The 15,918-nt window shown below is 36.7% G+C and overlaps 2 protein-coding genes across 5 annotated transcripts in view; one reads left to right on the top strand and one right to left on the bottom strand.

Annotated features, from left to right (window-relative positions):
* Positions 1-15,918, bottom strand: part of LOC121783379 — a 447,925-nt gene that overhangs the window by 173,295 nt on the left and 258,712 nt on the right. The window lies entirely within an intron of this gene.
* LOC121783368 (F-box protein At3g07870-like) lies at positions 10,400-12,759 on the top strand. Of its 4 annotated transcripts, none has more exons than XM_042181423.1 (3): positions 10,400-10,532; positions 10,964-11,437; positions 11,552-12,759. In XM_042181423.1, the coding sequence occupies exons 2-3, from the start codon at positions 11,012-11,014 to the stop codon at positions 12,449-12,451; spliced, it is 1,326 nt and encodes a 441-aa protein (XP_042037357.1). In that variant the 5' UTR covers positions 10,400-10,532; positions 10,964-11,011; the 3' UTR covers positions 12,452-12,759. The 4 variants fall into 4 exon arrangements, with proteins under 4 accessions (XP_042037357.1, XP_042037356.1, XP_042037355.1 ...); XM_042181422.1 differs by having other exon boundaries at positions 10,845-11,437; XM_042181421.1 differs by having other exon boundaries at positions 10,834-11,437.

Raw genomic sequence — 15,918 nt, 5'->3', positions numbered from 1 at the left:
GGGTGAACTTGAATGTGTCTACTGTGTTGTGACCAAATTTGAGCTTCATATGAGGTCGGATGGATTTTTAGTGATTTTTACAAAACGGTCGCGCAGTTCTGCCAGTTTTATGCCTTAATAAAATAGTGCTTATTTTCAAGATATATGGTGTTATATGATGCATGTATATCTAAGGAGTGTGTTTATTGGTGTGGTTAGGTGTTGCACTTTGAAATATGTTATGGTGTGTTTTTCCCTCTTGTGTTGAACATTGGGTTGGGTAAATTGAGAAAAACGATGAGAGAGGAACGATAGGACATGCATAGAAAAAAATGAGTTTATGGAAGGCTGACTTATGTTGTGATGTTGGCAAGGATTATTGTGTGTACGTGAGCACAAGGAACGAGGGTTGCCTTAAATGGATATTGAATGGTTTAAGCAAACGAGGTGGGCTTTCTGTTAAAGTTACAGTTTTTTTTTACGAAAAGTATATTTATGTGAGCTTCGAACTAAAATGTTTTTATGAAGGTTTTTAGTTTACTATAAAGTGGTTATGAGAATTGTTTTATGTGCTTTCTATTTATTATATGATGTTAAGTGCGAGCTTGCTAATTAACGTGAAGTATTATGAAAAGTGCTATTTGCTTGGTGTTATTATATGATGTTATGTGTTGCTTTACGATTGCTTATGAAGTGTAGCCTGCGTTGATTATTGAGTTCGGCTTTGACCGATAGAAATGAGTTTTGATCCAAATACGTTTACGACGAAAAAAAAAGAGATGAAGTTTTGAAGTTTTGAAGGTTATATGTGCTTCTTTTGATGAAAGAAAGATGAGTTATGTAAAAAAAAAAAACGGTCTTACAGAAAAATAAAGTTGAAAAGGTTATGTCAAGCCATATTTTGTTTTGGAACTATGCCTATCTGACTGCAACGATGAATGGAATGGATTGATGGGTGACCGTGGGAGGTAACCACTTCCCCGGCACTTGAATGGAATGGATTGATGGGTGACCGTGGGAGGTAACCACTTCCCCGGCACTCGAATGGAATGGATTGATGGGTGACCGTGGGAGGTAACCACTTCCCAGGCACTTGAATGTTAAGATATGATGAATGATGAAAGGAACGATGAATGATGAATGGAATGGATTGATGGGTGACCGTGGGAGGTAACCACTTCCCCGGCACTTGAATGGAATGGATTGATGGGTGACCGTGGGAGGTAACCACTTCCCAGGCACTTGAATGTTAAGATATGATGAATGATGAAAGGAAAGATGAATGATGAATGGACTGATGAATAAACAAGAGATAGTGAAATCGGGTTTGTCAGATACGGCATATGTTCCAGGAAAATAGATCGAAAGATCGCTTTTGAAAAAGGAAAAGAAAAATGTTTAGTGTTCTCGGACTTTTCCTAAAATCCCGAGTTCACTCAAAGAGTGGCTTGACAAAATCTATTTTTATAAAATATATTTTGGCACGTGTCCACTGAGTACACCAAGTACTCAGCCCTGCATGTTTTCTCTATGTGCAGGTTGAGCGGTGACGAGCGCGGTGGGTGTTGAGCATGAAAGTGAAGAAGATTGTAAATAAAACTTTCTGAATATATTATGTCTTCATACATAATAGTATTCTACTCTCGAATGCTTCCGCCAAGTATTGTTGAGATAATTTTATCTCGAGTTGCTGATTGTTGAAAAGACACTCTGATTTTATTCGAGCTTTTCCCATTTGTTTGGAGCTAAAGTCGAGTTTGCACTCTGTGTATCATACACTCTGATATATATTATTCTTTTAAGCTAATTGAGTCTTTCTTATGAACTGTTATCCTTAAATGCTATTCTTAAATGTTTGTCCCTTGGTCACGATCGCCTCGTTTGTAACACCCCTGGGGTGGGCGGGCGTGACACTCCTATAATAATAATAATAGATAAATCAATTTTTTTATGTATGTTATATACGCTATATGGATTGTGATCAATTGTTAGTTAATTAACAATCCCAAATTAAGATTAAATTTTAGTCATTAGATTAACCGATCTAGTGGTTAAAATTATGTCAAGTGAATTATATTTTAAATTTAAAATTTTTTTATTAAATAAACATAAAGGTTATTAATGTCAATTCTTATATATGTAAGTTAAACTAATCACTTTCTCTCCCCTCAAAATCATCTTAAAACTTAAAATTAATGTAACTTTGTCGATTTAAACTATTTTTTCATAAAAAATATATCAAATTAAAGGTAATTTCATAGAGACTCTAATGAGATCTCAATTGCATATATTACGACTATGATCGGATGATGAAATTTTATAATTTTTATTTCAATTTTCGTATATGTTGATAACCTTATTTTATATCAATAAATTCATAAAAAATATCAATATAATGCATGTACAATATCAATAAAATTGTGTTGATATTTTCGTATACTTCTGCTGAAATTTTTATGTCAGTGTGTTGATATTTGTAATACACAATGTTGATATAAAAAAATAAGGAAAATTATTATTTTATAACAGATTGACTATTTTACCATTTTTTATGATATTTTATCTATTACTCCCTCCGTCCCCGATTAATTGTCACTCTTTTCCATTTCGGTCCGTCCCTCAATAACTGTCACACTTCATTTTTATCATAAATGGTAAGTAGGTCACACATTCCACTAACTCACTTCACTCACATTTTATTATAAAACCAATATAAAAAAGTGGGCACACATTCCACTAACTTTTTTCAACCAATTTTTCTTTACATTTCTTAAAACTTGTACCCGGTCAAAAAGTGGGCACACATTACAATTTATTGAAATCTATGAGCTTTAGTCTCGTCCACTCATTCAAAGATCTAATGATATAACATTCGTCTTAGTTGGGGATTGAAGACTATGTGTATTTTAACGTGATCGTACGCTATATTATAATTCATGCTACATTTAATTCTTTATAAACTGTGAAATAACTGTTTCATATTTATGATTTAAATCTCACAGCATTTAATAAGTCCATATATATTGTACTCTATTCTTGCACAAAATCGGCTGCATTCGATATTGATTATTTTATTTAAGTTTAGATATGATTTTACGCTATATAATATATTTTTGGCCAAAATCATATGTAAGAAGAGTATCACTTTAGTCTATTAATTGATTATGTCCATGATTCAAATTTTCTTAGCATATTAATATGTATCGAAAATACAGTAAGTTTTTTTCACCTTTAATATTTTATATGTTATTGAAATTGTTGATGCATGTAAAAATTCTTTTTTATTGTATAAAACGTAAGTTTTCTTCCCACCTTTGACATTTTATTTTTCTTCCTTTTGAAATTTTCTTTAATTACTTTTATGTGTTATCAAAATTGTTGAAAAATGTAGGAGTAATTAATTAATTAGTTAACATGCTAATAAAGTTTAAACTATTACCAAAAAAATAAAGAAAGTTTCCATATTAGAGGTATAATATATATAATTGATTACAATTATGAAAATATTACACACCGACTATTGCGTACTAACTTAGTATGTTTATACTAGGAAATTTTTTAATAATTCCCCAACCAAACTCGTTTCCTTGTTCAACAAGAACACACACAACCCTTATATATATATGCTGTATTATGTATACAACTCATATTGAAGATGCAAATTCTTCTCTCTCTCTATTAATTTTTTTCAGTTTCGTAAACAATGGAATACCTTTCTTCCGATCGAGAAGCCTACATGGATGACTATAACTACAGCCAGGTTAACTTAATTTTATATTTTAGCTGTTATGTTTTTAAATTATCATAAATAATGATATTTTAATAGTATAAATGATGCATTTGTAAATTTTAACATTCCCTTTTATTTTATAGTACTCCCTCCGTCCCGCACTACTCGCACGTATTTCCTTTTTGGGCGTCCCAAGTTACTTGCACTCTTTCCATAGTAAAAATTTTCACCTACAGCCGTCATTTTTGACTTTCCTATACACTCATTCCTTAATCTCCGTGCCGAAAAGGAAATGAGCCAGTAACTCGGGACGGAGGGAGTATAAGATTTCTGGATTTGTTTCATAATACCTTTTTCTGGATCTGTTGTGTTGATGTATTTGTAAAATACTTTGTGTGCTTTGAAACCATGGATCAGGTCTGATGCCACCGACCACCCCTCCGTAACGTCACAATACTTGCTCCCTTCTCTCTCTGCTATGCATTCTATTTGTTATTATTATTATTATCATCGTTGATATATTTCTTTATTTCTTAAGATATGGGATATAATAAAACACAAATCAATATGTAAATGATGATTAGGTTTGACTTTTAAATTGTGGAAAGGTATGCAATAATAAATATTAATATATACGAAATCTACATGTTCCATTATCCATTGATTGTAGATTCATTTAACTATAAATACCCGTGTAATGGACTGTGACAACATATACTATAAAAATTATTAGTTTATAAAACCCTAGCTAGTAAAAGAGAGACAAAATGAACATTCAAGGCTCTATCATAATGTCATTAGGTTTAGTTTTGTAGTTACTATTGACGGCTAATTCCATAACTATGTTCAACACAACTGGGTACGGAGCAATGCCGAATCGTTATATCAGTAAGGTAATTAATTACAATATGTTCTGAATGTGATAGTCAGATTTTCATGGTTTACTAATATTCTATTTGTAGTTATTTATAATTGAGTTTGTTAAATTGTGGAGTAAAATAATTTAAATCTCTAAATGATACATGTTTTGATAAAAACATGGAAACATGCAATTATATTACTCCACAATTTAACAAACTCAATTATAAAGAACTACAAATAGAATATTAGTAAACCATGAAATTGACTATCACATTTAGTAGGTACTGTAATTAATTACCCCGCTGTCATAGTTCGGCATTGCTCCGAACTCAGTGATGTTGATCACTTTTATGAAATTAGCCGTCAGTAATAATTGCAAAACCAAAACTACTGACATTATGAACTGAATTTTCAATTTGTCCCTCTTGTACTATCTAGAGTTTTGTAAACTAATAATTTTTATAAATTTTCACAGTTTATTACATTGTTATTTATAGTTGAAGAAATGTACAATCTGGGTAATGGAACGTGTAGACTTTCTATACATTCATCTTTGTTATTGAATATCTTTCCACATTTTAAGAATAACAGCCTAATCATCATTTACATATTGATTTATTTTGAATTATGAACATATTTTAATTAAATTTAGATACAAGTTGTCACATTCCAACACTTTTGACGTATATATACTGATAATAAACAATACTCCCTCTAATTCCACATTACACAAATATCAAATATATTCTTTAGCGAATTCTATTGTATCATGAATTCTAATGTATATGCGGTTTATAATAATAATATGTAATTCAATTTTTATGTATGTTATATATGCTAAATATCAAGTATTAACTTTTTACAATAATAACTAATAACTAAATATCAATTTTGTATGTTAAAAATATCAACACAAAGACATAAATTTATCAATCTTTCTTGTGTCGATAATTTATTTCTTTGTATTGATATTTAAAATTACATGTTCTATTAATATAATTATGTCTTTGTATTGATAATTTTAATATAATGAATTGAAACTTATTAGTTATTACTGTGAATTAGTTAGCACACTAAGACAACAATATATATATATATATATATATCATGCCCCTATATATATATATAGGGGCATGATATACTACAAACTCCTTTAGTGTATAAACTACAAACTAAAATCTCAGCCACTAGTTATAATTAATCTACGGTCTTAATATATGGGATCTTCAAATGTCAACGTTTCCTATAAATCAGTCAGCAGAGGGTAATTTAGGGTCAAAAGAAATAAGCTGATATCAATAATTTTGTTGAGATTATGAAATCCCGTTAATTTCGTCGTTTCAACGCTCACTACTATTAACGTCTCCTCTCTTTCTTTCCCTCAATTCCACCTTTTCGACTCTCCTCTGAATTGGACCAGATCGTGTGTGGCGGCGTAATCAATTCATCGGCGGTGTTGAAGCGAGCTCTCGGCCCCGGCGACATGAGTTCTGTTCGACGACGTGCTGAGTCAACCGAAGGTGAGTTATCCGTCGAGAACCCTTGATTAAAACCGTGGTGACATTTTTTATTCCCGTAATTTTGTTGCTAAAGTAGTCTGTTGAGTCAGTCAAAGGTCAGAAATTCAGCGGAAAAACCCTAGTTCAAAACCGTGGTGAAATTTTTTTAATTCTGCAATTTTCAGTCCTCTAATATTAGACCTGTAATTCTGTTTTATTTTGGTCCAATTAACTACTTTCCCCCTTTTAATTGACATTTAGAGTTGATTTAAGTGCGTTCTATTGAGAAACCATAAAGCCCACACAGATTTTCGCTTTATAGTTCATTTTTTTGTTTGTTTTGTTGAGAATTCCACACGAATCGCCTAGCCACCCCCGCCATGTTATTTTTTCTTTTGTTCTGGGGTTGGAATTGAAATCCCATTGTTGTGAAATTTTTTCATATTTTTTTGAAATTTTAGGATGGATGGGGAAATTATACGGTGTTGACATTGAAATAATATGTAAAATATGGTATTAAATGGCGTTGACATTGAAATAATATGAATTAAATCTTTTATTTTGTGTTGTAATCGACATTACTCTTTGACATTTTTTGTGGGTGCTCTCATTGATCTTTTGTGGGTGCTCTCATTGATATTTATTGCCATTCTGTGCTGACATTCCAGGTTGAAACATGCTGCTGACATTATCTACTAATATTTAGTCGTTGAAATATGTTGTCACCACATAATGGAATACTGATATGGCTGCTCTCATTAATCTTTTGCAACTTTCAGTTTTCAATACACATGCTACATTGATATGTTTTAACAAATGACTAGTTGATATTTTTTAATAAATTACTAGTTGAAAATTTTTAACAAATTACTAGTTGAAAATGCACATTAACATTTCTTAATTTGCTGTATGTGTTTTCATGCCAGAGTGACAGTCTGCCTATGAGCGGTGGAATGTGTTATTGACATTATTTTTATTTTTTTGTTTTTTTGTTGGTCTTTGAAATAATATGGTGTTGACATCGAAATTATATGGTGTTGACATTGAAATAATATGAATTAAATCTTTTATTTGGTGCTGTAATTGACATTACTCATTGACATTTTTGTGGGTGCTCTCATTGATCTTTTGTGGGTGCTCTCATTGATATTTATTGAATGATAAAGTAGGTTTTGATAATGTTGTTTAAAATGACTCTTCATCGCCTATATGATGACATTTTGTCTGAGAATGATGCTGACATTTGACATTTTACATTTTACATTTGTGGGCATAGAAATGGTTAGATGCACTGACACAGAATGATGTGTGTAAGTTAACCTGTGTGTGTTGTGCGTGGTGTGTGTGATGTGTGGTCACTGACATTTGTGTAGAAATGGTTGGATGCATTTTTGTAGTCATTCTACATTTGTGTTCATTGATGAGAATGAGGAGTTGTTGATATCGCTGCATTTAGACATGCCCACCGGTTCCGGTTCCGGCGGTTAATCGTCAAATCGGAACCGGCGGTTCCGGTTCCGAACCGGAACCGTGGCCATTTTCCCGAACCGGAACCGTCGGAATTCGGGTCGCGGTCCGGTTCCGGTTCAAGATATTTCGAACCGGAACCGTCACCGAACCGGCGGTTCCGAACGGTTCGGAACCGGCGGAACCGCCGGTTCGGGCGCGTATTTCAAGGCGTGTGGATGGGACAGACCGGCGGCAGCTTTTCAGCTAAAAAACCGGCCGGTTCCGGCAGTTTTTGGGTCGTGAACCGGCGGTTAACCGTGAAAACCGGCGGTTAATCGCCGGTTCAGGGGGTTCCGGTTACGGCGCGAGAAACGAGGCGACATGACGCAGCTTTTGCAGACGGTTTCATTGACCGAACCGGCGGTTTTGTCCCGGAAACCGGCGGTTTTGCCCGGAAACCGGCGGTTCCGGGGGTTTTCCGCCAAAAACCGCCGGTTTTGCCGAAAATTCAAATTTTTTATTTTTTTTTTCAAATTCGAATTCTTCCATTTCCCCCCCCCCCATTTTTATCTATAAATACCCCCCTCTATCCTCATTTACATTCACCCCACTCTTGTGTTTGCTTAGAAAATGAGCAACATTTTGCAAGAAAAAAGGGTTGATCCTAAGGTAAGAGAACTACGTGGGCTTTGATTCCTCAATAAAATTGTGGATACGTAGGCAACTCAACTTAAATTTGAAAAGTTTAACTTTGAAAGTTTAAGTTGATCCCAAGCCCTTTTCAATTTTTCCTTTTTCCCCCCCATTTCATGTTTTTTTTATTTACCTTCCGAGTCCCACGAGGCGACGACACTTGTAAATTATATTATATTGTTGTATGTTGTTGTATTGTATACTTATGTATTGTAAATTGTAATGTATCGTTATCCGTTACAACTCAAAATCAATAAAATTTATTTCATTTTCTCCTTATTCGTCTTATTTGTGCTTGAATTATGCATTGTCTTGTTCCGATTTATTGTATAAAGCCAAATTTCAAATTTAAAAAAAAAAAAATTGAACCGGCAAAACCGCCGGTTCGAAAACCGGAACCGCCAAAACCGCCGGAAAACCGGCGGTTCCGAACCGGAACCGAAACCGCCGGTTTTCGAACCGGAACCGGAACCGTGAAATAGCCTCACGGTTCGGTTCCGGTTCCGCCATCGACCGAACCGGAACCGCCGGTTCGTGAACCGTGGGCAACACTAGCTGCATTCCCTTTGTCAATGTTGTTTACGCTGACATTACAGCTTGCTAATGGATCAAGACTGACATGAAAGAGCTTACATTAACCCTTGCCTTTTTTTGCAGAGGAATTTTCTCAGTTTTTATTTCAAGTCGAAGGGACTGAACGCAATGTCTGGAGTAATAATGAATGAGCAAAGAACCCGACTGCTGGACTTGCCCTGGAAGACAACCCATGCCACTAATGACTCGGCAGTATTCCTGATGAGACACATGGAGGCCTACAAGGGTAACCCTGACAATTTAAAGGCTATTAGTCTTCAAGGTGCTAGTGTGAGGATTCTGCAGATTTTGAGGGGGAGGTATTGCAAGAACATGCTCCTTGCACCGTTCAACATTGCCAAAGAAAGGTTCTTGTCCTACATTAGTCATTACATCAACGTGACGCCTACTTTCAGAACAGATTATGCGCGGCAAGTGAATGGCATGTTGAACAAGGCTCCCAGCAACGAGCAATGCAATCAGCCTGCCAGGAAGAGAAGCAAGATGAAATGAGTTGATTTGAAGTTGATGATCTTTTTTTCAAATGTTAATGATAGTTTTTGGATATTGATATTGAGAACTTTTGGCTTGATAACCTGTCGTTCTGTTAAATGAATTACCAACATTAGGAATTTGTTTCAACTGAGTCAACTTGGTATTGGTATTCTCTCCAATTTGATTCGTTCAATGTACTTCATTTTGAACAGGTTTCATTATGACATGGTGTTGATATTGCTATAAACATTGAGTAACCTTGTTGACATTTGTTACTGTGTTGAGGGTTTGATTATAGGAAAAAATCCCTGTTGAGAAAAAATTTAGAGAAACAACATATTACAATAATATATTGACATTGTTGACATTTATTAACCTTGTTGACATTGTTATATTTTATGGCTGAATGAGTAATGTAATCTCTTTCCAAAAAATGATAATAATGGTAGTTTGGGAGAATGAAGATAAATTAGGGAGTCATCATTTACTAATCACGCCTAGGAACGGTTACAAACAATTCTGGTTATGATTATACCAGATTGGAGTGAAATGAGGATGCATGTAACTGCTGCCAAAAAACGATTTCCATATACACCCCCAGCTGACATTAATTGTACTGCCCGGTGACATCGAATTTGTAACCTCCTAACCGCCGTAACACTTATAGGCTTGTTTTTTTTTTCCTTTCTTTCTTTTTTACATTTTGTAGGTTTGTTTTTATATGTATTTTTTTGATAAAAGTAATTTATAGAATGTAGTTTTGGTAATTGATTGTTATGAATTATGGATGATGATTTGATGGTACAAGCTAACCATGTTTGATTGAATTGGATATTTATGATTATGATAATCATGAATCGGATTAGCAGTCCAATTTTAGTTTAAGAGACCACATTCAGACCTAATTGGCTAATTGTAAAAAAAAATTATTGCAAGAATTACTTAATACATATTCAAAATAAAAAATGGAGTGAGGCCTGAGCTTGACCCATTATCGGGCCCGAAAATATATTCGTTTGAACAAAATAGCAAATAAAATGAGAGCAGGCCCGGCCCACAATTTCCAGGTGATTATTTTGTTGACTCAGAACTCAGAAGTACCCAACTACGTTTAATCGCAGCCGTCGATCCATTCGATCGGCGATGGAGAATTCCGACGTGTTCGGCTCATCGACCGTGCCACTTACGTGGCACGATTTCCTCGAGCGCATGCGCCATCCCTCCGCCGCCGAATTTGTGAAAGCCATCAAAAGGTGTTGTCACTCACACACTGATTGATTGTTGAATTTGAGGAACTTCGAATTTAGGGGAATGGCGTTTCTTTCGTGTTAATTATTGTTAGCTGGATCTTTAGCTTGTGCATATTCGGTGATTGAACACAATTATTGATGAGTGTGTTCTGTTTCAGTAATTTTGTTTTTAATTTAGTGCAAGTTAGTTGAGTTCTTATATTGCAAGTTGGATTTTCTATCTGTTTCAGTTTTAATTTTCAGTCAGAATGAGTTATTGATAGTTTGCACCTTAATGGAAACTGTAACTGATTTTTAATCTCAGCTCGAATTTAGGGGAATGGCGTTTTGTTGAGCAAATCTTCCATAAGACGTTTGTAAATGACCATATAGACTTGTTCAAATCTTACACTAGAAGAAATCTCACTTGGTGTCTCTACATATACTCCACATAGACAGCAATCCCGATCATCAGCATTTCAAGTCAAAATCTCTCTCTAAAAATGAAACGAGATTTCTTCAATAGTCTCCCATCAGAAATCAGCACAAACATCCTTTCGAGACTCCCTCTTCGAACCATCGCCATTAGCAAGTGTGTCTGCAAACCATGGCTCCATCTCCTCGCAACAGATGACTTCGAATCCCATCTTGCTAAATCCGACCCCTGCCTAGCTCTCTCGACTGCAGGCGAAGACTCAACCTCATTCGCAGTCTTCGAACTCAACGACGATCCAAATCTCAATCACCACGATCTTCGTTACAATCGACTCACCAAGTTTGATTTCCCTCACAGCTCAAATATAATATGCTCCGCCAACGGCTTTCTTTTTCTACACGGTTCGGGTGAAGCTCATTATGTATGCAATCCGATCACCCGTGAATACACCGAGATCCATTGCCCTCAAGAAATAATCCAACCATATCGAAAGGTAGGTAGTCAATAGCTTCTATATTTCTTTTCTTTTTGTCAAAAATATAGTAGTATTTTTATTTTAGCTACTATCCGTCCCTGCAGATAGCTTCTTAATTTTTTTTTGCTGCAGACAGTAAACTATCCTGAGATTCTCGGGGAGTCTCGCTATGCTTATCCAAACTTTTTGGGTTATGGATTTGGTGTGAGCAAAGTAAGTAACCAATATAAAGTGGTTCGGATTTACGTCGACTCCGTCATAGTCCATGGAAACAATGGAAGGTTTTCAGGTAGGAGGGTGATACCTAAAGCCGAATGCCACGTCCACACTCTAGGAACAGGGCAGTGGAGGCGCGTGGAGCCTGGTGCCCTCCTGCTCGATTACACTGGTCGCTCCTCATGCGTGTTCCTTAACGGTAATCTTCACTGGGTAGCATCGGACTGCAATGAAAAATTGTGGATTTCCTGCTTTGATCTTGAAACGGAGAGCTTCAGCTACTTGTCGACTCCTCCCATTAGCTTTGAGCTCGGGTCGGGTTTGTCTACTTTGGGGGAGTGCCTGTGTTTGTGTGATCAGACATTGGAAGAGGAGACGGTGATTTGGGTGATGAAGGAGTATGGCGTCGAGGAATCTTGGACGAAAGAGTATACGATGAGGTTGAACGACGGAGATGATATTTATGTTGAAGGGTGGGAGCTTGTTTACCCAATCAAAGTTTTTGAAGATGGTGATATTTTGATATTGGACGAAGACACCCAACCCCAACTCTTTTACTACTCCACCAAGAATGAGACGGCTGGAGAAGTCGGAATCTTTGGTGCAGCTTCTGGCTCCGTTCTTTTCACTCCCAGTTTTCTCTCACTCAAAAGTTTGGGTGTTGATACGAGTACAACTCGAGCGCATGTTGAAGAGGTCAGGCAGGAGTTGGAAGAGTCTATGAGCAACCAGGAGACGGAACCTGTGCTGGATTACGAGACGCGCGACATGGCGAGTCCGACGCCTTCGTGGTCGGTCAGGAGACGAAGGTCCTAGCACTGAACACGGCCGCCGACCAAGTATGGAGACTTCATGCCGCGATAGCAGCGGGAAGGAGACACTAGTTATTTTTTTCTTTAGAATAAATGATTATTTGAACGTTGGGTCAATTGGCTTTATGCTCCTTTTCGGGTTTTCTTTGTCGATTCTTTCCCAAATCGAATTGTCATATCAACCCTAGGGTCCTTAGGTCATAAATAGGCTTATGTTGTCGTTTTCCCCATTGTTGAATAACATAATTCCCAGGACTTCTATCATTCCCTTTCCGGCATCACGTTAATGAGAATATCCTTAACAGTTGTCTACTTTTGATTGTTTGGATTTCAAGTTTGCATTCCTTTTGCAACTTCGGAGGCTTGAGATACACTCACACAAACAAATCTTTCAATTACTAGTTCAAATCTTTCATAAACTCAAACAAAGATTATTCCACGAAAACATCCTACCATTATTACCACTTAAAAGTTCAATGCGAGATTCAAAACAAGGGAAAATTAAGATGGAGGAATCTATTTAATTTATAAGGAATATTAACGAAATGAATAAGGGAAAAGAGACGAACCTGAGGAAGTGAAGGCAGCGATTAGAGGGGAAGTTGTTAAAGCAGTTTGATTAATGCAACGAAGATATTGAGAAGAATGAAATGCCCTTCAGGTTCCAAAGCCGGCAATGGCCGAGAGGCGTAGCGCCCACATTCAATCCGTCGATTCGATAACAATTTGCCCGACCAGTATTCAATTGCGTCGTTATTCTGCCACTCCTTCACTCAATACTTCATAAAAACAAAAAGGTAAGGCCAAATGTAGTCCGATGATTTTACAATTGATTTTGATCATAAACATTAAGTTTTGAACTAGTACAGTTTCTAATACGTAGTTAACGACCTTCATAGTTAACAAATGCCTACATAATCCTATATTTCTCGCAAGATGTGAGTAAAGGAGATTATTACTAGTTCAAAACTTAAAGGAGTAATATACTTTAGTTTAAAGATATCTTTTTTTTCTTTTCTTGTTGTAATTTCTATTGGACTAGTAATAAATTAATGAGATATTAACATTTAAATCATAATTTTTACTACTTCTAGCCAATGGGGTGTGTTATATGTCACATTAGTTTCGATTTTCCATTATAGGATGATTTCTAAAAAAATATTTATGTTTCAGTTTTTAAAATATTATTTTTTAAATGAGCATTAGAGCATCCGCAGCGCTGCTCTTAGAGATGGACGGCGCCCGTGCCGCTGACGCGGCTCACCGCTACTCGCCGTTGTGCTCTTGCCGCTGGCTCGACGCTGCTCGCCGTTGTGCTCTTGCCGCTGGCACGACGCTGCTCGATGCATCGAGCACGTCCGTGCCGCTGAGTAAGCTGACGTGGCGGCACGGGATTGGCCAACGGCAATGCCGTTGGCATTTTCGATTTTTCTTTAAAAAAAATGAATTTAATTTAAAAAATCAATTTTAAATAAAAAAATATTTCCCCACTTCCCAATAAATTATATCCATTTTCTCACCACTTTTAATTTATTTTTAAATTTTTCCCCCAAAATTCTTATTTTCATCAATAAATACTCCTACTTCCACACAAAAAATTTCACACCATACTACACAATTCTCATCTATATTCTCTCATCTTCTCTTATCAATTCTCAATCTTTCACTTTTACAAAAAAAAAAAAATTTCAGCTCCGGCGATCACCCCTCCGACTCCCGCAGTTGGAACCACGAATGGTTCGGCTCACAACCATTCCCTAGTCCAGAAACACAATTCTCGGCCTCCTCAAACCCAAGGGTCTCAAGTTCCGGGTGGCTACCGGCCTTACCCGGTGGACGACCAAGATGCCTCCGATGGGCGATACGGGTGGGCACCCGAACCCAGATCGGGAGGGTGCGGCGACTCTCAAACTCCTCTTCTTCCTACTCCTACTCCTATTCCTACTCCTACTCCTCGTGGTGTTCGCATCCCGTACACTCCGGCGGAGATGAATCAATTATTCAAAGCCTATTTGATTATCTCTGAAGATCCGGAGGTTGGCACGAACCAAAGCAGAGATAGGTTTTGGTGGCGCGTCTCTCGCCGGTACAATGAAAACCGCCCGGCTGGAACCATCCAGGGCACTGGGAGTATGGTGCGCAATGTCATATTCAGAGCCAACGAAGAAATCCAAAAGTTTCAGGGGTATTACCTCTAGGAAGAGCGGTCGGCGGGGAGCGGCAGGAGCGAGCTCGACATCATCAGTACCGCCTTGGCGACCTACCAATCCATAAATTACAAACCATTCAAGCACCCCAGCGCTTGGCAGGAGATGCGTGTGAATCCGAAGTATAGGGGAGGCGTATCATTCTCCTCTAGCTCCTCCATCAAACAGTCGAGGTAGGTATCCCTATCCGACGCCGGCGAGGATGAGGTGGCTAGCCAGCTCGCCGGAGCTAACTTGGGTAGCCCCGACGCCAGCCCGAGCAGTTCCCAACGCCCGACCGCAAGGAAGGAAGAAGGCGACCGCCAACCGCCGTCGCGCCGCGACTCCATCCGCCTCCGCTCCCGCTCCCTTTGTGCCACCTCAACCCCCACCAACTCGTTGTGGATCCTTTTGGCCCAATTCAATTTGGCCGATAGGTCAAATATGACCCCCGAGCAACTTGATTCACATTTAGCAATGATACAGGGTCTCCGAAGAATATTGGGGATAGGGCCGGAGGACTAGTCTTCCACGGGTTATTTTTTAGCCCTTAATTATGTATTTTTTAGGATTTTAATTATGTAATTTTTAATTTTTAGGATTTTAAGTTTGTAATTTTTATTTTTAGGATTTAATTATGTAATTTTTATATTTTAATGTATTTTTAGTAATTGAAGTAGTTAAATTAAATAATGGAATGGTGGGACCCTTGAGCATGTCATTGCGGAAGAGTATGAATGTGAGTGTTGTGTTCTTGGGAAGAGCATGTGGTAAAAAAATAATAAAAGTAGGTGCGAGCCCACATCCATGCTTTTACCAAATAGCACGAATGTGGATGCTTTTATCCCTAAATTCTTGTATATTTGCTCTTTTAAGGAAACTTGTGGAATTTGTTCCTTAAAAGGGAGAAAGTAGGAGTAAACATTAATTTCACTTGCATAATCCAATAGGTGACTGACATCCACTTTATATGAACTTATATTGTCGTTGAATTCCTAATTAACTGAATTTAAATTCATTGACTACCTCCTTAATAAATAGTAGTACTAATAATTACTCCATCTCCCGCCATTTAAATTTTGTCACATTTTTCATTTTCGTATATTCCATAAAATTTATCACATATTATTTTTTATTATTTTTAGTAGTGGATTACATAATTCATTAACTCATTTCAACTCATTTTTCAAACTTTTCATTATATACACTAAATTCGTACCCAATTAAAGTGTGACAAACTTTTTAAACTTATTTTTTTATTATATTTATTAAAATTCGTGCCCAT

The sequence above is a fragment of the Salvia splendens genome, chromosome 21 (assembly GCF_004379255.2).
Source record: "Salvia splendens isolate huo1 chromosome 21, SspV2, whole genome shotgun sequence".
Taxonomy (NCBI): domain Eukaryota; kingdom Viridiplantae; phylum Streptophyta; class Magnoliopsida; order Lamiales; family Lamiaceae; genus Salvia; species Salvia splendens.
The sequence above is the reverse complement of the archived record's forward strand: the minus strand, read 5'-3'. Positions and strand labels throughout refer to the sequence as shown.

What these genes read in the sequence shown, in the direction of transcription:
- LOC121783368 (XM_042181423.1), top strand. Translation starts at nt 11,012, where the DNA reads ATGAAACGAGATTTCTTCAATAGTCTCCCATCAGAAATCAGCACAAAC. An exon ending in TAATCCAACCATATCGAAAG is followed by an intron (nt 11,438 to 11,551) that starts GTAGGTAGTCAA and finishes TTTTTGCTGCAG; the next exon opens with ACAGTAAACTATCCTGAGAT.